This window comes from Camelus bactrianus, chromosome 11 (assembly GCF_048773025.1).
Source record: "Camelus bactrianus isolate YW-2024 breed Bactrian camel chromosome 11, ASM4877302v1, whole genome shotgun sequence".
Lineage (NCBI taxonomy): Eukaryota > Metazoa > Chordata > Mammalia > Artiodactyla > Camelidae > Camelus > Camelus bactrianus.
In genome coordinates, this window is record NC_133549.1 from 72082036 (window position 1) to 72103736 (window position 21701).

The following is a 21701-nucleotide window of genomic DNA, read 5'->3' on the forward strand; positions in this document are numbered from 1 at the left end:
AACGGTGGGCTTGAATCCATCGACTTCTGCTAAATGATATCATTCCACCTGGATCCATAAGAAACACGGTGGCCACTACCTATTCACTACTACTGATGTGCTAAGTAGAACTTTCTCCGTGGTCTTCATCTTACAGGCAAAGGAAGCTGAGGCTTAGGGAGGGCGGAAAACTTGCCCATCAGCGGGCAAGGCAAGAGCCGAGCCCAGGTCCTGGTGCCCAAATCCCACACCCTTCCTTCCTCACCACAAAAGCAGAGGAAAGAGTACCGTGGCGTGTGCATCACCCAGCCCCAAAGCCACTGTGGGCTCCGCCAAGGAAGCCCCACTATGAATGATGCTCCTGGCGTCCTCTTCACAGCCAAGCCCATGTGGGACAAGCTGCCAAAGAGGAAATAATTGCTTAACTGGGTAACTGTGGCAGAATAAACCTGAGATAAGAGGCAGTGGGAGGGGGAAAGAAAGATGACCAGGAAGTCTTCCTGGAGGAGCTTAGTGTACAGAAAGTTGTTTGTGGCCCCTCAGAACACATAATCCTCGGTGGAAGAAAAAGTCTGAGGACAAATACTAGGTTTTCTGTAAACCCTGAAACAGGCACATGGCCAGCCTCAGGAAACTCAAATTAGAACTGGGTGGCGGGGAAGGTATAGCTCAAGCGCTAGAGCACATGCCTAGCATGCACAGGGTCCTGGGTTCAATCCCCAGGACCTCCTCTAGAAATAAAGAAATAAACCTAGTCTCCCCCCAACAAATAAAATAACAAAATTTTGAAAATTAAATAAATAAAATAAATTAGAAGTAACCTGGGTGGAGAGGCTGAGGCTTGAGAAGGGCCGTCTTCTTGGCCCTTACAGCCCAAAAGTTCCCCTGGTTCACTCACAGCTCACCCGGCCCCTGTGGGCACTCACAGGGTGGGAAGGCTGCCCAGGACAGCAGACGGATGGGCCCACCAGACTCAAAAGCCCCTTCACATCCCCTTGGCCCTTCTGGGAGAAGCACCTTCCAGGGCCTCCAATACTTCCATCCCTTTTATCCCCTCTGCTATTACCTCCATCTGCCTGAGGCTGAGGAAGTGGGGACTGCAGGGCAGAACACGTAGAGGCAAAAATCACAATTCATGCAAAAACACCGAGGGACCCTCAGAATTGTCTCAACCAACCCTCACCTGGTGCTCACTGCTGGCCCCTAGCTCATGCTCCCTCAAATGGCCTCTTCCTCCCCTTCTCAGCGGCAACCTTACTATGGCTATTGATGGAGGAGACGTGTTTAAAATGACACTCAGTCTCCTCATAACAGGAGCCATCTGTTAAGCACCTAAGAGGCACTAAGGGCTCATGGTAATCATCTCATTTAACCTGCACACACAAAAAAGAACCCTATGGGGCAGGTATTTTCGGTATTCACATTTTACTGATGAAGAAAGTAAGCTTAAAGAGATTAAGTAAGTCACCCACAGCCACCAAGCTAGTGCAAGGGAGAGCTGGTATTTAAGCCCACCTCCGTCCAGCTCCAAGGCTAAGCTAGAAGTTCACAAGCCTGAGTTGAAGGGACCAAAGGTAACAAATCAAAACGAATGCTGCTCCTATGCTGTCAAAACTCAAAGCATTTCTAGAACTTTTCTTTGGAAATCACCTACAGAGGTCATTTACACACCATCCAGAACCTTCAGACACGTAAGTGTAATCATAACAACACATTTGGGGGACCAGAAGTAACTTACCCATGTTGGCTTCCCCTCTTATTCATTACGCTTGCCTGCAAACTCCCTCAGACAGTTTCTTAAAATCAAACTGACTTTCAAATACTGAGAGATGTCACCCCAGCCATATTCAAAAGAAGGCACCGATGCTATCACACACCTGTTCCCAAGGAAAGACCCTCATTTTCCAAGGAAGAAAGAAGCCAGTTGTTCTTTCAGTCCTGCATCTATTTGAGAAGAATTTTGTGATGCTGGACCCTGCTGGTGGTTGCTAAGGAAACAGGGATAAACATTAAAAGGTCCCTGTCCTCTTGGAGCCCTCAACACGGGGATGATAGTTCACGCAGCCCCATGCACTACAGACGCAAAGATGGACAGCATACAGTCCCAGAATTCAGAAATGCTACAACCCAGCAGGGGGACAGGCATGCTAGCCACCCCTCTGGAAAACAGAGTGACCACCTAGGAGGTGACTGTCATGGTCCATGTTGGGAAAAGAGTCAGTCTCCCAAAAGGGCACAACATGAAATAACAACCATAACTAATACTCATATAGCCCTTGTGATGTACCAGGTGCTACCGTAATCAATAAACACATACTATCCTCACAACACACCCATGAAGTGGGATTGTTACTAGTCCCACTTTCCAGGTGAATAAACTGAGGCACCGAGAGTTTTAGCAATTTGCAAAAGGTCTAAAAGTCAACAAGTAGCAGAACTATGATTTGAGCCCAAGAAGTCTGGCTCCAGACGGCATGCTCTTGCCAACTCCACCAAGCTAACTGGAGATTATCTGGACATGTGCGTACTGGTCCATTGGGTTTTAAAAGAGCAGCCACATCACTGATGTTATCACTCACGTTCGATCCCCTGTTGTCTCAGCAGTGAACACTTGAACTCACTTGCTTTGCTAAAACATGACATCTGAACTGGATGGAATGGGCTAAAGAGAAGTGACATTTCCAAGGGTGAAATACTTCACCACAGGGAGGAAAGCAAGGGACCTGGGGACCAGCCTCTGCCATCGATCTCCCTTCTGCTTTTGACGTTCCAGGCGAAGAGCCCTCTGGAGGTAATACTCAAGGAGGGAGAGAGCCGAGGGGATGCTTTCAAATCATAGGGAGGAGAGCAGGTGCCTGCCATCAATTCACCACCCCCTCACCATGGTGGAGAACAAGGGGCAACGTCATCTGGCCACAGCCAAGATGCCTTTCTCTTTGTTCTCTCTGTAAGGCAGAGGGAGAAGGCAGGTAAGCCCCTTGGTCCCTTTGTTGCTGGAGGTGTTTAAGAAGCAGAATAGCTTACAAACTGAAGGCAGGGTCAAGAATGGGGAGAGCTGAGGGAACCCCAGAGCAGCATAGGCAGCAGCTAAGAGTTAACATTCTGAAGCCAGAGAAGTCTGAGTCTGAGCGGAACCCTGCCACTTACTCAGTGACGCCCTTGGGCAAGTGCTATGCCCACTGCAAGCCACAGTGTTGGCTGGGCTATAAAACAGAGACAGTGGTAATAATTTCTACAACACAGACTTCTTGAAAGGATTAAGTGAGATAAAGCACGGAACGTGCTTAACAGTGCGTGTGATACCTAGTAGCACCCTGTGTTAATATTCAGCATTATATTCTGGATTTTCAGTTTTCACACTGAATATTAACATTCAGTATTAACATCCAGTGTTATTGGTTCATAGTCATGGTTAATTATGGCAGATACAGTTATGGATGGCAAAACCCCTCAATCCGGTTTTCCCGCAGTGTGGCATTCTGGAGCCCCTCTGAGTGTTCCCTAAATCCATCTCCTACTCCTCCTGGGCGCACAACCACACTTCCCAGGATGCCTTGCAGTTAAGGTACCACAGGACAGCTCTGGCCAAGGGACTGCCTGGGCAGAAGTGATGTGAATGACTTCCAGGACTACTTTCACAAAACCATACCTCATGATCCTTGTTTCTCATTCCAAATCTGTCAAAGGGATGCAGAGGATTCAGCCTAGACCTTCAGGGCCCCCAAGAGATGGCAGGTCTACAGGTGTAAGGAGTCAACCTTGAATGACTGCTTGGAGCAAGACCCCATCCCCAACCCCCCCCCCCATCAATGGTACTTTATATGAGCAATACATAAACTTCTGTATGAAGTCCCTGACATGTTGAGGTTGTTTGTTACAGCAGCTGGCCTAGCCTAATACACATAATTCATCATGCTCCAGGATGATCTCACGGGCCCCTCTTAGTTCAGTGCTTCCATGACTACTGCATGCACCACAGAATCTAGATACCATAATACGGTCCAGGAGAGAAATTAGCAGCTGTGATTGGTTGGGTGCACAAAGCATGAGGAAGAGCCAGGAGCAACTCAAGAGAAGCAAAGGAAGGACCCCCAGTCTAGAAGAAACAGGACAGCCCAGCAGCAATGTGACCTGCGTGCAGGTTGGGCTCTGGGTTCTTCATGAGAACAGTGTAGTGCAGTGGAAAGAGTGTGGTCTTTGAGGCCAGAAAGACCAGAATCCATACCTGCCCATGATTTACTGAGGAAAGTAAACCTCTCTGAGCTTCACTTTCCATGTAATGTGGGTAACAGCACCTGCCTCCATGTTCTGGGACTTCATGCTGGTATCTTGAAATCAGCCACAGTGGGTGTCTTTACACCACAGGAATTGACAAATGCTACCAATAGGGGCTTTCTTCCTAGAGATCAAACACTTGCCAGCACAGCGCTGGGTAAACAGGAGTCAGCTAAGTGGAACAGGAAAGAGAGGACAAGGAAAGAGAAATTCAGGTAGAATGCAGGGATGTGGGAAGGCCCAGAGGTATAAGAACAGAAAGCTTAATGAAGTGAAGGAAATCCTACGCGGCCGAGTGCAGAGAGCTTGGGAAGGAACCCAGACAGAGGGCAAGAGCCTTTAACACTAGTTACTTGTTCTCATCATCTATGGCTACATAACAAATCACCTCAAAATGCAGTGGCTGAAAACAGTCATCTCATTTTGTTCATGATTTTTAAGGCAGGAATTCAGGAAAGGCTGAGCTGGCTGGTTCATCTCTTATTTACGTCAGCTGGGGGTGGGGTGGGGCAAACCCCTTCCAAGGTGGATTCTTGCCACCACGTCTGGTGCCTTGGTGCTCCCTGGACAGTCTCTCTCTCTCTCCCCAGCCCCCTCCACGTGGAGCTCATCCTGCAGGGCCTCCCCATGAGATCTGGACTTGCCACAGCATGGTGCTGGCAGGGTAGTCAGACTTCTTTACATGGTGGCCGGCTGCTCATCAGCCAGGGTTCCAGGAGAGCCAGAGGGAAGCTCCAAGGGTTCTCCCCAGCTAGTCTCGAAGTTGCAGAATCATTCCTGCCACATCCTATTGATTACGAGCAAGTCGCAGAGCCAGCCCTGCTTCCAAGCGCGGGACTAGCCAACAGCATAAACACCAGACTCATGGTTCACTGAGGGCCTCCTTTGAAGACGAGCTGCCACGCTGTTATTGATCAGCCAATGCCCACAGCCCACCCTCTGGAGCCACCTGGAGGAGGCACAGATTAAAAAAGAAAAACACCATCCTCAGCCACAAGGAGCATTCAACAGACGATGCTCACGCAGGATGGAGAGAACAGAGTGGGGGTGTCAAAGGAGAGAGCGAGACCCGACTCAGGCGAGTAGAGAAGGCTTCCCAGGAAAGTGACCTTCCCAGCAAGTGAGCCAAGCCTTGAGGGATATGGGAGACAGAGAAAAGGGTTGGAAGGGAAGTAATGGGCCAGCCCTGAGTCCACTGCCCAGCTTTCTTCCACACCTGGGACCAGCTGTGGACCAGGCCAGGCCACCTCCCCACATCCCAGTACAGGTGTGTCGCTCAGGCCTGGGCACTCTGCAGCAGAGAAGAAGCAGCTGTTGACAGTGCCAGCGCAACGCCGGCCCGCGAGCCTGTCCAAACCATCAGGGCTCTGGGAGGAGCGTGGATGGCAGACCTGTTTACTCTGGCTCGACCTCCTCACCCAGAACCAGCAGGCACCACGACCGGCAGAAAGGCCAGTTACGCAATCACCCTCGCAGCCACCTGCCAGCCTCTGAGCCCCAGCCCGGCCGCCAGGCCTGGTGGGAAGACTGCTGCGGCCGAACAGGCCGGCCTGGCCTCCGACTGCCATTTTCTGTACAAGCACAGGATGCTTTGCTGACAAACACCTGGGGACAGCAGGGGCCGTGGGAGGAAGCTAAAAATTGCACAGCGTGCAACGAGAGGACTTTTCCAAATCCTTGGGGTCCTGTCAGTCCTTGCCCACGGGCCTTAGGAACACACAGGCTGGCACCCAAGCATTCCCCCTTCTCAAAGGCTCATGCTAAGAATCAGTATGAGGACCTGTGGCCCTTCCATGTCACAGTGATCAGAAATCACAGACACAGCCTGTCCTGGGGGCTGGGCCTAGGCACAGGCAGGCTGGGTCCACTTTCACACCCCCACATTCGCAGTGGGCTGTCTCTGGCCACCCTCACTCAGACTAATTCTCTGTGTTCTCCACCTTTTCTGAATCTCAGGTTCTTGGTGTTTCTCTTACTTATTTGGCCGTTAAGAATTACAGGCCTTGCACTGTATTTTTAATTTCTCAAGTGAGGAGTGTATTATGCCAACCCAGCTAGATGCCTAGGAAAGTCACACATATGGACGTGTGGGTTGTGCACTGCACAATTCCAGGGGCATCATTCATGACTGCAGTGTGCAATCCTGCCAGGGAGGAAATGATGTCTTACACAACCCTGTGTCCCTGGGAAAAGAACAGCCACACAAATAAAGATTCGTGGACTGACCAATTCATCTCTGCTTCCAAACATTCTATGCATGGGGTTTGGCAGGCACAAGGCCACAATGCCCAGTGGTCTTGAAAGAAATCCATATTGTGATACAATAATGTATTTCTAAGCCATGGAGGTGGAGAGGGGCAAGGAATTGATATTTCTAAAGGCAAGGGAAGATTCATAACCACTGAATAAGTTACCACTACCGCCTTCTGAGTGTGCAGATTAAATTCTCTGTCCCACCGACATCCAAAATGCACTTTCTTTATATCAGGCCAGGGAATTCAGAGATATTTATTTGCTTTTCAAGAATTTCCACTCTTTTAATAACACAGTTTCAGGGTTTGAGATATGAGCAAATAGCATGTGGGAATAAGACAGCACCATTCCACATCAGGATGCTCAAGTTCTGAGCTTAATGATCAGCCTTTGCGAGTGAGTGTCAAACTTTTCCACTGCTCTGCTGTCTCCTGCATGTGAGTGCACATGTGCACACACATACGTACACACACACACCTTTCAAGGTTTTTAAAATATGCTTGAATTCTTCATCCTACTCTTAATACCTTCCATGTTTATATTAATATTAAAACTAGTGTTCTTATCCAAAATTTCAAGGAAGATTGATACTCAAAAAATGCCCTAATATGTATTCTGTGCCTTCACACCGCCCCACCCCACCACCACCAACACAGGGATATGGTATATGCGCCCTAGTTCATAAAATGCAATCATGTACTATTTGATGTGAATCCCACAGCAGTCCTACAGTTGTGCAGTTAGCAACCTGCACAACTGCACACAGCACACCTGCTTACTAGCCAGAGAAAAGGTGATGAACCCATTTTCCAGCAAGGAAAACCAAGACTTAGAGAAATTAAAAGGACTAGATAAACTTTAAGGTGCATTTCTATCCAATAGTACAGAATTCTCTGAACTTGTCCAAGGGATCTCACATCTCCCCTAGGGATGGTGTGTGAGTCTCTACACATGGATTTCTCTTCTGAGTCCTTGATCTTCACAGCTCCCTTTACTCCATGGCAGGGATGAGCCAAGGAGATTCTCCCAATACAGGAGATAAGACTAGAGGTGGACAGTGCAGGGGTTAGACAGGTGGGCTCCACTGCTCACCTGCCTGGATTTACACCTGGCTCTGCCCCTCACAAGTGTGTGACCTTGGACAAGTCATTCAACTTCTCCATGCCACCCTTTCCTAACCTATAAAGTGAGGATGATAATAACCCTTATTTCACTGGGTTGTCTTGAGGATTAAATAATGAACAGCTTAGAAACTACTACAGTAAACACTCAATGTTTGTTATCCAAAGAAAAAAAAAGAGAGAGAGAAAATTGTACTCCCTCTGCCTCAGTCTTCTCATCTGTAAACTGGGAACTATAAGTGTTTCCTCCACAGGACTGTTTTGAGGATTAAATAACATAATAACATAAGGAGTTTTAAACAGTGCTTGATGCATAGTAACTTCTAAAAAAATGTGTTATTAATTTGTTTCCTAAAAGGCCAGTTACTTCAGTTTGGTAAGAAAGACCAAAACAAAAACACCAGTTAGTGTAGAGATCAATGCAATGTCTGAGGACGAAGAGGGAAAAGACTAAGAGAGAATGATGTTTGGGGATCAACTGCTAAATTCCTAAAGCAGGTAGCAAACAGGCTACATTAGTGATTACAGAGGTCTCTGTTTTCAATGAATTCTTTCTGAGGTTGGGACAGAAAGAGGAGCAGAGGTGAACAGGCACAGGTGAGGCAGGGAGGAAGAACGGAACCACTCACTTGCTGGCTTCTGTTTTCAGCACTGAAGTCGTTTTAAAGCCTTGCCTAGCATTTAAATAGCACCATCCCTGGAGATAGCTGTTTCGGTTTCATTACAGTCTGTGTTCATAGAGTACAAATAGAAACCTTCGTGATTTTATTAGTTTCCATGCAACTCAAGAGAGATTTGCATGATAACATTTCAGCTCCTGACTTAAAGAAGGGACCAATTAAAAATATAGTGCTTGCATTGCCTGTCACTGGAAAATGAAAAGCTTCCCAGAGTTTTAAAAAATGTCTGTCTTATTTGGTTCGTGGCCATAAATCCACCATTCGGTACTGTAGATAGAAAAACCACAGTCTAAATTTTCAGTTGATTTTATAAGAAATACATGCAGGATGTCTGCACCCTCCAAGAAGAGTTAAAACTGCCATCTAGAAAATCTAAGGAAGTATTTTCATCTGGGCCTTGTCAAGTCCTACACAATCACCAATTCGCTCCATAACACCCCAAAGCTACCTGGCACACTGTGGATCTGGGAAGTGTTAATAGAATGTATCTGTGACAAGTTAAAATTTAATACGTGGCCCCGGGAGCATAATCTGATTGGTGTTATATAACCGAAGAGACTATTCAAACGGTTCTGATGTGCTGGCTGCTTACGATTTGGGGTGGGGGAAGGATTTTATTTCAGAACTTACTGACAGTGTTGGGGATAGCGATGGGGGTCCCATCAGATACTCTCTCCTTTGCCACAGAAGCTGCGGTCACCTTATCCCTGCTCTGGGCGGCTGCAATGCTCCGTGGAACAGGGCTGGGATGAACATTCTGGCTCCGGGTTTGCCTTCTGGGGCAAGTTAAGGGAAAGCACCAAAGTATAAGTACATGAGCACCACCTCCTCTTTAATCAAAAGTTTCTTTTTATTCCCGCCGCAACAAAGCCAGCCTATCATAGGGCACTGCTTCTAGTCTGGTCTATAATCTAACACATTTTCAACCTTTCCCCGACACCAGAAATTAAAATTAAAACCTCAACAGTGGCGTGGCCATGTCGCTAGAAGTAACAGCATAGTCACCAAAACCTATTTCTGAGAGTTGTTGTTTTTTTTTTTAATGACAAGTTTGATGATATTTCCAATAGGGCCTGTGTCCCCAGACTGTAATTCTTAAGTATGCCACCTCACCAAAGTCAATGTTCAAGTTTTGGGGACATGTCAATCAAATTTCACTCTCGTGATTCACAGAGGAACAGAACTGCTCCCTGGCCCCATGGCCTTGAGTAAGTTAGCCTTGGGTTCTTGATCAGGTAAAAATGATACCTTTGAAATCTGATTTAAGAAATGGCTGTATATTGAAATCACTGAATCAGAGAGCATGCTACATATGAGAAAACTGGGGCCCAGAGGCAATGACTTGCTTAAGATATCACAGCTACTTGTGTGTCAAAATCAAAAACTCCAGTGGTCCTTTAACTTCACACACCATCAAACCAGATTCAGTGGACAGAAAGCAGGTTGTTCAGTCTGTTCTGCTCTCACTCTGGGTACCAACTAAATCAAACAAGGCCATTCTGGGCACGTCTCCTGGGACTGCCATTTACCAGTCCTTAGAGGAAGGATACCAGCTGCCCCACGGACACACACGAGCACCACAGTGAAGAAGGTGCCCAAAGACAGTGATGGTCATCTCCAGGAAGCGGAGTCTGGAGGGATTTTTTTCCTTTTTAAAAAAATGTTAATGGCGGTAAAATAGACATAACATAAAACATACCATCTTTACCATTTTTAAGTATACAGCACAGTAGTATTAAGTGTACTCACATTGCTGCACAGAACCTTTTCATCTTGCAAAACTGAACTTCTGTATCCATTAAACAACTCCTCATCCCCTCTCCCCCAGGCCCTGGTAACCCCTCTTCTACTTCCGTCGCTATGGATCTGACTACTCTAGGTGCCTCATGTAAATAGAATCACACAGTACTTGTCCTTTCGTGACTGGCCTATTTCACTGAGCACAATGTCCCCAAGGCTCATCCATGTTGTAGCATGCGTCAGAACTGCCTTCCTTTTTCAAGCTGAATAATATTCCATTGCATGTAGAGACCACATTTGTTTATCCATTTATCCATCGATGGACATTTGGGTTGCTTCCACATTTTGGCTATGATGAATAATGCTGCTCTGAACAGGGATGTGCAAATATCTCCTTTTGGATGTGTACTGAGAAGTGGAATTGCTGGATCATATGGTAATCCTATTTTTAATTTTTTTTTTTTGAGGAATCACCATCCTGCTTCCCATAGTAGCTGCATCATTCAACATTCCCACACACAGTGCACCCAGGTTCCAATTTTTCCACATCCTCACCAACACCTGCTGTTTTCTGGATTTTTTGATATAGTAGCCATCCCAGTGGGTGTGAGGTGTCCTTTTTTTTTTTTAATCGCCTCTCTGTCCTGCCTACATTTTCTACAAAGAATATAGCCACATTTAGGATTAAGGACAAAAGTGTAAAACACAAATTGAAAAAGAAATCTTTCAGGGAAAACAGGGTTGCACATGAACATAAGAAATGGATTTTTTTTTTTTAGGACAGGAAAATTATTGACTTCTGACACCACTCCTATCCTCTTCCTGAATCCTACCACCTGACCGGCTGTGGCTGCCACAATCTATGAGAGAAACGGCCACACTCACGGGTAGCTAAAACAACTCCTCTAAGCACTGTAAGGGAAAGTGCTCCCAGATGCATAAAGAAGAAAAACACTGTATTAAGCGTTTGCCTCCTAATGTTGGTCATGAAAATCCCCAGCACTTGTATAAATCCTTTCATCTTCCAAATCTTTCCTCAGGGCCTTGGAGCCCTTATCTCTGAGTTCTCCATTTGCTAATCATTATATGTCCACTTTTTCCCCTTCCCGAGTCACAAAAAGTCTACTTTTCAAAGTCACGAAAAGGGAAAAAAGCAAGTTAATGCGGCACCTTCTCCCAAAGAAGAGAATTCTGCTCTCACATAACAGGCACATGAAGAAGAGCCCTAAGAAACCTTATAACCCCTGGCATCTTGGGCCACCGGGCCACACAGGCCCCATGCTAGCAATTAATTAGAGGGAACTTCTCACTAGAAAAGCTAAAATCTTCCAAAAGGGAAATCACTCTTTCCACTGGTCTTTATAGAATGCTGCACTCCTTGGGGGTGGGGCCACTTGTCATGATTTGTTCATTAAGACAAAAAGTAAAGGAACTGAAAGCAAAACCCATCCAGTCACATAGTTAGCCAACCTCTAGCTCCCAGAAGAGAAATTCCACTTTTATGTGTGTAAACATCTCCCACTCCCCCTGCCCTCCCTCACCCTCCTCTCTTGCACACTCTCTTCTTATTCAGCAAAACAGGGGAAATGGCAGCACTAGAGTGTAGAAGCCCAGAGGAGCAGAGATCAGATGAGCAGTTGGAGAGGAATAATCCTCAATTCTAGGAGCAGCTGTATTTAAATCATCCAAAATAAAACAAAAAAAGGCTCAAGATCTCTGTCTGTTCTCTCTCCTTTGGGAAGAGCCAACAACTAGAAAGCAGAGTCCAACTGGGGCTTCTTAACAAGGGATCCACACTCTGCATCTGGATCCCTGGCATCCTCCCCAAGTCACATCTGCTCTCAGCCAAGCCCAGTGCTAACTCCTAATGGAGCTAAACTCTAGAAACACTGGGCACGTTCTAGTGACAAAGAAGTGATCCGATGGCTCAGAGACGGCCAAATCCTCACCCACTGCTTCTGACAAGACCCAATACATCACACAGGGTAAAGCACCAGAACTAACAGCCAGGTTGGGCTGTTGTGCAAACTCTGGGGCATGGGGCAGGGGGAAATCTCAAGGCCTCTGAGGTAGAAGGACACCAGAAGTCACGAGAGAGAAAAAGAAAGTGGGGTCCCTGCACGGGAGCAACACAGGTGGGCATTCTACATCTCAAGAACATTGCTGACATCTAAACCCCACCCAGCTCTGCACCTTCCTGGGCCAGATTTGGAATTTGAAATTTATCCCCCACCAACACATGTTCTGTGTATCTTGGAAACAGCTCAGAAGCAAAGAGGGACTAACACAAGGAGAAAGACCTTTCCATTCATTCTAAGGTGGGTTTGTGCACAATGGAACAGTGGCCTGAGAAGATCAGGACCAACCCTGCCCGCTCTGGAGATGGGGCCAAGGGCTCCCAGCACTGGCACGGAGGAGGCGGCAGGACCCCGGCCCCAAACCACCTTTCCACCACCATGACATCCAAATTCCACATGCTTCTATGCCTGTAAGATCAACTAACCTGCAAACTTCAGTCCCTCTGCTCCTAGACTTGGCAGGAATCACTAGGGAAGCAGGGACATCCAAGAAAGGCAGAAGAGAAGGAAGGAGAGAAGGAACACAGGCATTCCTGTGCCTTTGAAAAGGCTGGCGTCACCTGGGTCCGGTCCCCGCGGAAACCTGGTAGGGAAGCCCATGAAAGAGCATAGAGAATATGAAGTAAATGAGATGTTTTAAATGATTTCGCTTTGGGGCCACGTAAAGAAGGACTAGCCATACAAGTAACGAGAGCTTATAGGGAGAAGTTTTAGAGGTTCGGCTTGACGATGTTGAGTATATCCATTCTGGAGCTGGACTGCCAATTACACTTCCAAATTGGCAATTGGACATAATGCCCCAAAGACAGGCACCAAATACTGCCAAAACCAAAGCAAATTCCATCTTCAAGCAGCCATGCTTTTGAAGCTGTCCCGTCCCCTGCCTGACTCATCCACCTCGCAAACAAGTACTCATCGGGAACAAATCCTTGTGATCCACTGGTCAGGGGAGACTGGGGCGGCATGAATAATTGAAATCTAGAAATGACTCAAACATCATGTGTCACCAAATCCAACCCCTTCCCTTCACTCAGAGTTCCTCTATAGTGTCTAATAAATTACCCAAAAAAGCAGCAAAATGTATTTGCACCTACAACAGTCCCACGCAGCCACCCCCAACCAAACCAAATGGAAAGGGCCCTCCCAACACATATGTGCACTTGTATTTATATGACTCAGTTCCTGCCCTCAGGGGGTTTGCAGGCAACTCAGAGACCAGACGTGGGCATACACTGTCAGAAGATAACTGAATTTTCCTTCTCTCTCCTCCATGCTGTCAAACAAACTGAGTCTTATTTTTCCCCAGGCACCTAGCTCAATTCCTGACAGAGGACAGCACTTACTACATAATAGAAGCAAAAACAACTGTAATAACCATGAGAGTTCTCTGAGGACCTACTGTGTGCTGGGCACCATGCTAAGCCCTTCATTTAGGCTGAAGATGCTCATGATAAAAGTTTATTCTGGGTTCTCCCCTGAATGATGGAACAACACAAAAAGCACTTCTCAAGGAAAAAGTGCCTGACAGTAGGAGCTGTAAAAACCCAGACAGTATGGTGAGAAAAGGAACTACTTCCAATTTCATCTGCTAGAATTCTCAAGAAGTACCACCGGAGGGTGGCATAGCACAGTGCCACATGTCTCTCCCCACTCAGCGATCAGGCCATGAGCCCACTCCTTTCAAGTTGGACTCTCTGTTTGGAAAGGCCCACCCAGGTCTCTATGGAAAATCAGGCTGGCAGTTTTGCTGCCCGCTGACTTTCAGCAGTCCACAGGGCGTGGCCGGCAGCTGGCTTCCTGGAGCATCAGCACGGTGCAGCCCTGGCTCCACCATGAGCCTCTAATTTTGCAGGAAGGTGGTTTGGCTGAGTTGCCATCCTGGATTTTGGAAAGCCTCACCCCTCGCAGCCGGACCCGCGGGCGTGAGGAAAAGCCCACACTCGGGTGGGCAACACACACACTGTACCCTAGACGTCTAGCAGGATGCTGCTCTGGCTGCCACAACTCAACCCCAAACTGACAGCGCTTGTGGGTGCCTTGGGAGCGAACATGCCAACAATCAGCTTTAGCAATTAGTGCCCAGACTGAACCGCGGCAACTCGGAGAGGCCTGAACTGAGTTTTCTCCACCTGGCTGCCCTGGCACAGTGAACCTTTCCTCTTCTCGACCCTTCCCAACTGCTGGAGAGCTGGGAATTTCCATCTTTAAAACCAGGCATGTCTTCAGGGAGGGACTGCCTGGAGACTGAGCAATGGACCAGATCCTTGCTTCTCAAAGCATGATCTGTCTGGCACAGGCATCACCTGCCAGAAATGCAGAATCTCCGGCCCCACCCTGGACCTTCTGAACCAGACTCTGAATTTTAATAGCTCTCCAGGTGATTTGTGTGCATATTAAGGTGTGAGAAGCCCCAGGAATAGACAAACTAGATGCTCTCTCCAGCCACTGGAAGCAGAGCTCTATATCCCAGCTGCACATCCCTTGAGCCTTCCACGCAGAGTGCTGGGACACCCCTGCATCACAGGGTAGGCCCCAAGTTTCCTCCTCCATGTGCCCAGAGCAAAGGTTCCACCCACTCAAGAAGCATTTCAAAAAAGGACAGTCTCTTGATCTGCTCCCTGCTGTGCACAGAAAGGCTGTGGAATTTCCATGGTCCTGCGGGAGGCTGACCTTGCCTGACCCCCAGGCAGGTCACAGGAAGATCAGTGTTCTCTGCAGGGCTCCAGGAACTGCGGCGTCACGGCACAAACACAGCCCTTCTCACTGGAACCACAGAGGCGGCCCTCCAGGCACTCCACAGCCCTGAAGTCCCAGGAAGGCAGTGTTGGCTGCTGTGATTCACAGACTAGCACGGCCACTGCCGCTGTGAGCCAGGGACACCCCAGCTTCCCACTTTGAGAAGGAGGTCCTGGCACTGCAACCCAATGCCTACCTGACTCCTTAACCACCCCCCCCCCCCGGCTTCTCTTGCCCTGGCAGAGACAGGGAGAGACCCAGAGGGGGAGCACGCATTCCCTGTGCCAGGCACACAATGAATGGCCCTTGGAGTCCTCTCTCCCCCAGGCCACACGCTAGGGCAGCTCGTCCTTTCCTCCTGATTCGTGTTTGCACAAGGCCCCTGGGCACCAGGAGGTAGGGCCAGCACATAGCTTGTGGTCACCAGTGTCCTTCCAGGAAATGCTGTAAAGTGGGGGTCAGTGAGAGGACCTATCCCAAAGGGCCGTGCTGGATTACAATCCCCAATGCAGAGATGAGGAGACTGAAGCACAAAGCGGTGAAGTCCTTGCCCAAGGTCACAAGGCAATTGGTCCAAAGTGTAGCTGGACCAATTCCTCTACCTCACGAGACTTCTCCAAGCCCGTGACGTGACACTCCAAGGGGCACGCAGGTGTGCTCTGACTCATAATTTTGTTTCACAAGCTAACTTCAAGGGCAAGTGCTCCGAGAACACACTTGGGGAAACACTGCTCTGGGGGCCGTCAGGATAAAGCTGGTCCAGGTAGAGAGGACCCCGGCCAGGAAACTGCGACATTATCAAGGGAACAGGTCTGTGAGCTCTGGACTGGGGATAATAAGGGTTGAATTCAACCCGTCTCAAGAGACACTAGACAGACACACCTGCTCTCCAAACCTTCCCGTTCTGCTAGGGCTGCAGCTCCCGGGGCCCCACAATGACTCCCTGGCCATCAAAGCACTAGCTATGCTGCCAAGCCCTCATCCAGAGTCCTCTTAGGTCGCCCCTCCCCAGCCTTCCAGCCTTGCACTAGCCAAGAGCCATGAGCCCAAACCTCAATCCGACCCTAACTGGTTGTTTGACCCAAGGACAATCAACTTCAGGGTCTAGAGGTCCCTTTTGGTTCAAAAGCTCTATTTGTTATAGCCTGTGCCCTTTCAGGGCCAAAATTTCGAGGAATCAAAGAGAAAATTAAAAACCTACCACTTTAAGGCGCTATGATAGCTCCCATTTACAGACCTGCTAAGCAGCAGGCATTTGCTGGGTGCTACATAGCCATTCTTGGCACTCCGTATAGGAATACAAAGGAAGCATCATTACGCCCTTCTTTCGCAGGTGAAGAAACCGAGCTCAACATGGCTGCCAGCCACAGATGCCCAGCTAAGAGGTGTGAGATTCGTGATTTGTACTTGGGTCTGTCTGATTGCAGAGTCTCTAAAAAAGCGTGCATTACCAGAGAGAGAGAGCCAGGAACGAGAAAAGCAAAAGCTCTCTGGACGAGGGAAGGTCACCTGGAGTTCCCCTGTGACTGGGACCCAAGCACTTCTCCAAGGCCACCCTAAATAAGCTGATGAAAAGGGAGCATGTGAAGGTCGTCCAATGCAGCCGATCTCCAGGATGACAGGAGGCACCAGGGCCAATCTGGAATCAAGAATTCGGAGGCACTGAAGTTCCAGCCCTGATTGGATGCGTCAGGCCAGACCCTGGGTAATTACCATGCCATAATGGGATCTGATATTTATATTGGTCACAAGCCTGACAGAGAAAACGTGTTGTTTTCTCAGACACAGCCAAGGAGACAATACCGCCATAATTCATCACATGCAGACCAGACTTGATCAAACCCAAACTCCTATGGGCAGGTCAGCTCCAACAGAGGGCAGGATGCGTCTAAGCCTGGGCCATGTGAGGCCCCCCAGCAAGCCACAGCTCCACAGGAAGCCGGCCTCAGTTTCCCTAGGCATTTAAAGAGAAGCAGACTGCGTGCTGGAAGAGGAGTAGAAGATGGGAATAAAAACACAGAAATGCTCCAAGGCTGGAGAACCACAAAACACGTTCTGAGCTAGAAACTTTACTCATAGTTGACCAGCTCCTTCTACTGTCCCCCACTGAGTCACAGAGCAGGAAGGGACATGAGCATTCCCAGAACTCAATCCCCACATTTTACACATCGGGAAAGAGCCCAGAACCAGAGAGGTTAGACGACTTCTTCAAGGTCACCACCTTATTCAGGCTGCCAGAGCAGCTCCCCATTCACTACCATCTGCAACTGGCTTGGACCTCAGAACGTCACAGCCAAATGAATAGAAGGCTCTGATGAAACCCAACAGGGAATGAAACAGTAACGTGAAAAAGTACAGCAAAGAACATAGTACTAGAATGACTGTGTCCAAGTTCCCAACAGGGGGGAAATGTGATTCTTTTTCTTCTTTACTTCCTAAAGAAATCCGTATACTGTTCTTTCCAAGATAGTAAAGTCATTTATGATTGGAGAATTCAGAGGCAAGGGGACTAAGGATGAGATGCTTTGAGATGTACGTCCAGTTTCAAGTTCCTTTGATGGAAAAGGATGGTGCAGTCCCACAGACCAAATGCTTGTGATTCCAGAGCTCCTGCTGAAACTTATCTCCCCTGGAATTTCACATTCTTTTTAAAAGACCAGCCTTCCTCTGGACCCTAACTTCTGGTCAAACCATCTTTGGGCTGAACAAGGGTGAGGGTGATCATACCTGACAGCTGGTAGAATTCTGTGGAAAAGCAGCCTTGGTTTGCTTGGGAAACCCAGCACTAAAATAATTATTCCCAACTTAAAGCCAAATGCATTCTTCCGAACAGTGTCTCGACAACTACCAAATACTTGGAAAGCAAAAAGAATGAGGGATTAAAAAAAAAATGCAGAAAAATACAGACCTCAAGGTTAGGGGAAAAAAGCTTATAAAAGGCCAAAGTTACTGTTATGAGGCATAATGAGCTGTCTACACAGGTTTAATTAAGCAAATCAAGGAGCAAGTATTAAGAGATTCTGGGCATGTTTTAAAAGGGACTCTAATGGCACCAAAAGTGACCTGATCTCCTTCTACACTGGCCTCACGTCTTCCCAACCAACTGCAAGCATCCCTCACCCCAGGTTGATTCTCTGTAGAAACTTCCAGTTATGTCAACTCAGCACATCTTAGAGCCACAAACTATAGTCTGATACATAGGGACTGTTTTTTCTAATCATCGTTGCCAAAAACCTATTTTCTTGAGAAAACTTATAGAAGTTATGCTTGGTCATCAGTTAAGACAGAGATTCTTTATGTGAATGATCCAATCAACATTTCATCACAGGCAACGCAGTGGCATCGCTGTAACCCCTAGAGTAAAAAGACTTTCTTTAGAAGCTCTGTTTAAAACCCCAGGATCACAAAAACACCAAAGCTTATTTTGACTCACTGAAGAAAAAGTTTTCATTATGACCAACACTGCCCAGTTTCTGAAGGATAAAAAAGGCCATTTAAAAGTTCACCAAAATCTCTCATTCTAGAGAACATTTGAGACTCGTACAACTATGCGCTCTCTTTCCCCTAAGGGTAGTCACTGAATCTCAGTAAAGGGAAAAAAAACTCTAAGACCGAAGGCTGTCAGGGAGGTGGAAGAGAGAGGAGACGGGAATAAGAAGGCGAATGAGTAAGTGCTTGTCAGAAGAAGGACTCGGCAGGGGGCATGGTCTTGTGGGTCTCAGGGTTAGGGCTTCGCTTAATCTGATGGCTGCTCTGGAATGTGGGGGGGGGGGGTTCTCCGCCTTGACAAGTAAGGAGAAACCACTATGGCCAAGAAGGTAACTCCAGAGAAAGCTGGCCAACATCTGGAGGCCTCCGGAGAGGTGGGAGGAGGAGGAAGAGAATGATGGCTTTTATTTTTCTACCTTATTTCCAACACACCAGTATTTTCCAAAGCACAAATGTGCTACCACAAAACACAGCTGAGCTCCAGCAGCCGACACAACGTATAATTAATGATCCCGAGAGAGCAAGCATCCCTTCACCCTGGTGTCACCCCTGGCCCCTGTCTTATCTACTCCCGGCAGGGATTAAGGAGGCTGCTACCAGTTGCTATGCCCTGTGGAAGTTTGAGGGGTCCGCGGATTAACTTTATTAGAAAAGGTGTGAGCTTTCCCACCGAGACTGCCTCTGCCTTGCACTGTTCCCTAGTCCCCTTTGATCTCCTTTCCCTCTGAAAATGCTGGCGCTGGGAAGTCCCCTAGGTTAAAAAATTAGTCCAAAAGAAAGCAGCTCGGTCAATCTTTTCCAGTGCTTTCTTTTTTAATCTGCAGTATTCTATGAAAAACTGCCCCTGCCTCTCACCTTCAGACAGTGGCGAGGAAAAGAGGACATCTCTAGGGACACACGACGACAGACCAGGCAGTCTGCCTAGCAACCATACATAAGGTGTAGTGAGCCTCGGTGCTGGTGGGCGTCTCTGCGCCAGGAATAGCTTAAGCCAACATCCAGCCACCTCAAAAGCGCCGGGGAGGAGGCTCGCGTGAAAACCCGCGGCCTCGGCCGGCTCTCAGGCGGACCTCCCGCTCCAGCTCCACGCTGTTGGTGGCATTTCCGGGGACCTAAAGGTGGTGGCATGGGGGCGAGAATACAGATGCCGAAGCACTTGGGATGGGGGTATCTTCCATGAGAACATCTAAGAGTCGGAGAGCAGGGGACATCAGATTTGTGACCTCCCACATTCCTAAAGTGGCAGCCTTCATGGGTTGCCTCCAAAACTGGGATGCATCTCCCCAACTTTCTCTCGCCCATCCAGGTCCCCCCACTTCCCCTGGCCATGTTCCTTCCCGGGGATTCCCTAGTCCAAAAGATGTTCTCCCTTGCCCCAAGGAATTTCCTTGCCTTGTGATGCCACGAACTCATCTCCCCAACAGGTTTCTAAAGTGCTGCTGACGTGTTCCCCCTCGCCCACCATAAGGAGCCTAGCGGCCGCAGGTAACCCACACGGAACGTGCACCCAGGGGCCCCCAGCTTGCCGGGTGCCCGACGGGTCAGGTCTCCCCACCCCGGACCACTGTCCGCGAGCAGCGCGCGTCCCCCACCCCAGCCCCAGCCGCAGCCGCAAACAACCCTACAATAAACAAGGGGACGGGATTGGGCGTCCGCGTCCCGGAGCGCACCGGTTGGGGGCAACTCCTCACCCCCGGCGCGCCGCCCGCTGCCCCATTCGGCGGGCGCCAGGAGAGCGAAAGGAAGGGAAAGCTGCGAAGGGAAGTCAGGCAGGGATGGAGGGAGGCACGGTGCTGTGAGGAGTAAGGAGGTGGGCTGCAAGGGACGCCGAGAAGCCGCGGGGCTGGCGCAGGGGGCGGGCGCCCGGGGCGCGCGTTACCTTCGTCTTGCCCCCGCAGTGGCAGCAAACGGTCCACAGGTACTTGAGCGTCCGCCACAGCAAGATGATGAAGAGGCCCCCAAAGAAAGTCACCATGGAGGAGGCCAGGAAAGCCCACCACATGCGTTGGCCCCGGCTGTCGCACGGCACCTCCATGGTCACTGGGATGATGAGCGCATCCATCTTGGGCTCGTGGACCGAGGACGAAGAGGAAGAGGAGGAGGAGGAAGAAGAGGAGGAAGAGGAGGAGGAGGAGGACGCGTCTAGGCTGAGATGGTTCGCGTGGATATTGCTACTCATTCTAAGACTGCTGCCTCCGCCGCCGCCGCCGCCGCCGCTGCTGCCGCCGCCGCCGCCGCCACCATTTGCCATAGCTAGCAACGGGCGGCCGGCGCAGGGGCTCGGGGGAGCTCCTCCCGCCGCCAGCGCCACCCCAAACACCCATCAACAGCCATATTGCTGCTACTGCTGCCGCCGATACCGCCGCGGAGCGCGGGGAGGGGGGCGGGGAGGCGCCTAGGCTCGGGGCGCTGTGCGCGACCTGGCGGGGTGCGTGGAGATATATACAGCGGGCCGCCGCCGCCCGCCCTCCCCCCAGCCGCCGGCCCGCCCGCCCGCCCGGGGGGGGGAGGGGGACGGGGAGCGAGGGCGACGGGGAGCGAGGGCAGCTCCCCTCCCTAGCCCGTCCCCCGCTCGCCCGGGGCTGCGCCGGCCCCGAGGGCCGAGAGCGAGGGGGCGCCGCGGACCGCCCGCGCCCGGGGTCTGCGCCGCCCCCGAGCCCGCCCTGCCTCTGCGCGCCTGCCCGGGTGCCCTCGGCGCGGCGCCGCGCCGCTCGCCGTGCGCCACGCGTGTGCGCCGCGCTCCGGCCGGGGACCCCCTCCCCGTGCGTCGCCCACGCCGCTCTGGGCTTATTAGTAGGCAACTCGTTAATAATGTCTCATTAGCCCCCTCCCGGGCGCCCCCTTGTCAGCCCTCCTCCCTCCGCTGCGCTTGGCTCCCGCTCGCCGCCCGGGTGTGCGCCGGGCCGCGGCAGGTTCACCGCGCCCGGCCCGCCGCTGCCGCCGCCGCTAGCCCATGCTCCCGGGATCCCAGAGCCGCGTCGCCACGCCGCTGAGCCTCCTCGGCCTTCGCTAGATCTTCCTCCTCGCTTCCTCAGGCTCCTCCTCGTCCCCGTCCTCGCCGACCAAGCCTCTTCTGCGCGCGACCCGCGCTCCCCGCAGCCGCCAGCAACAGCAGCTGCAGCAACTGGAGCCGGCGCGGGCTCAGGCCGCCCGAGGCAGGAGGGGAGGAGGCTCGGCGTGCTGACTCGCCTCGTCTAGGGGCTGAGCAGGGGGCCGGCAGACCCCTTGGCGGCGTCCTGGCATGCACCCCAGAGCCCGAGTGCGCCAGGTGGAGTCCCAAACCCAGGCGCAGGACCACGCACCTCTCTCCAAGATGCTGCGCCCCCAGCTGAGCTCCCTAAGGTACCCGA

General features: G+C 50.2%; 1 protein-coding gene across 15 annotated transcripts in view; it reads right to left on the reverse strand.

Annotated features, from left to right (window-relative positions):
• KCNMA1 (potassium calcium-activated channel subfamily M alpha 1) overlaps positions 1 to 21460 on the reverse strand; it is a 705404-nt gene extending 683944 nt beyond the window's left edge. For 5 of the 15 annotated variants that reach the window (XM_045522776.2, XM_045522772.2, XM_045522770.2 and 2 more), the window contains exon 1: positions 20231 to 21457. In XM_045522776.2, coding sequence (XP_045378732.2) covers positions 20231 to 20602 — 372 coding nt within the window. In that variant the 5' untranslated portion in view covers positions 20603 to 21457. Of the gene's footprint in view, positions 1 to 20230 lie in introns of all 15 variants that reach the window. The other 10 variants (XM_045522775.2, XM_074374290.1, XM_074374289.1 and 7 more) reach the window with 6 other exon arrangements.
• Positions 21461 to 21701: the final 241 nt, after the last annotated feature.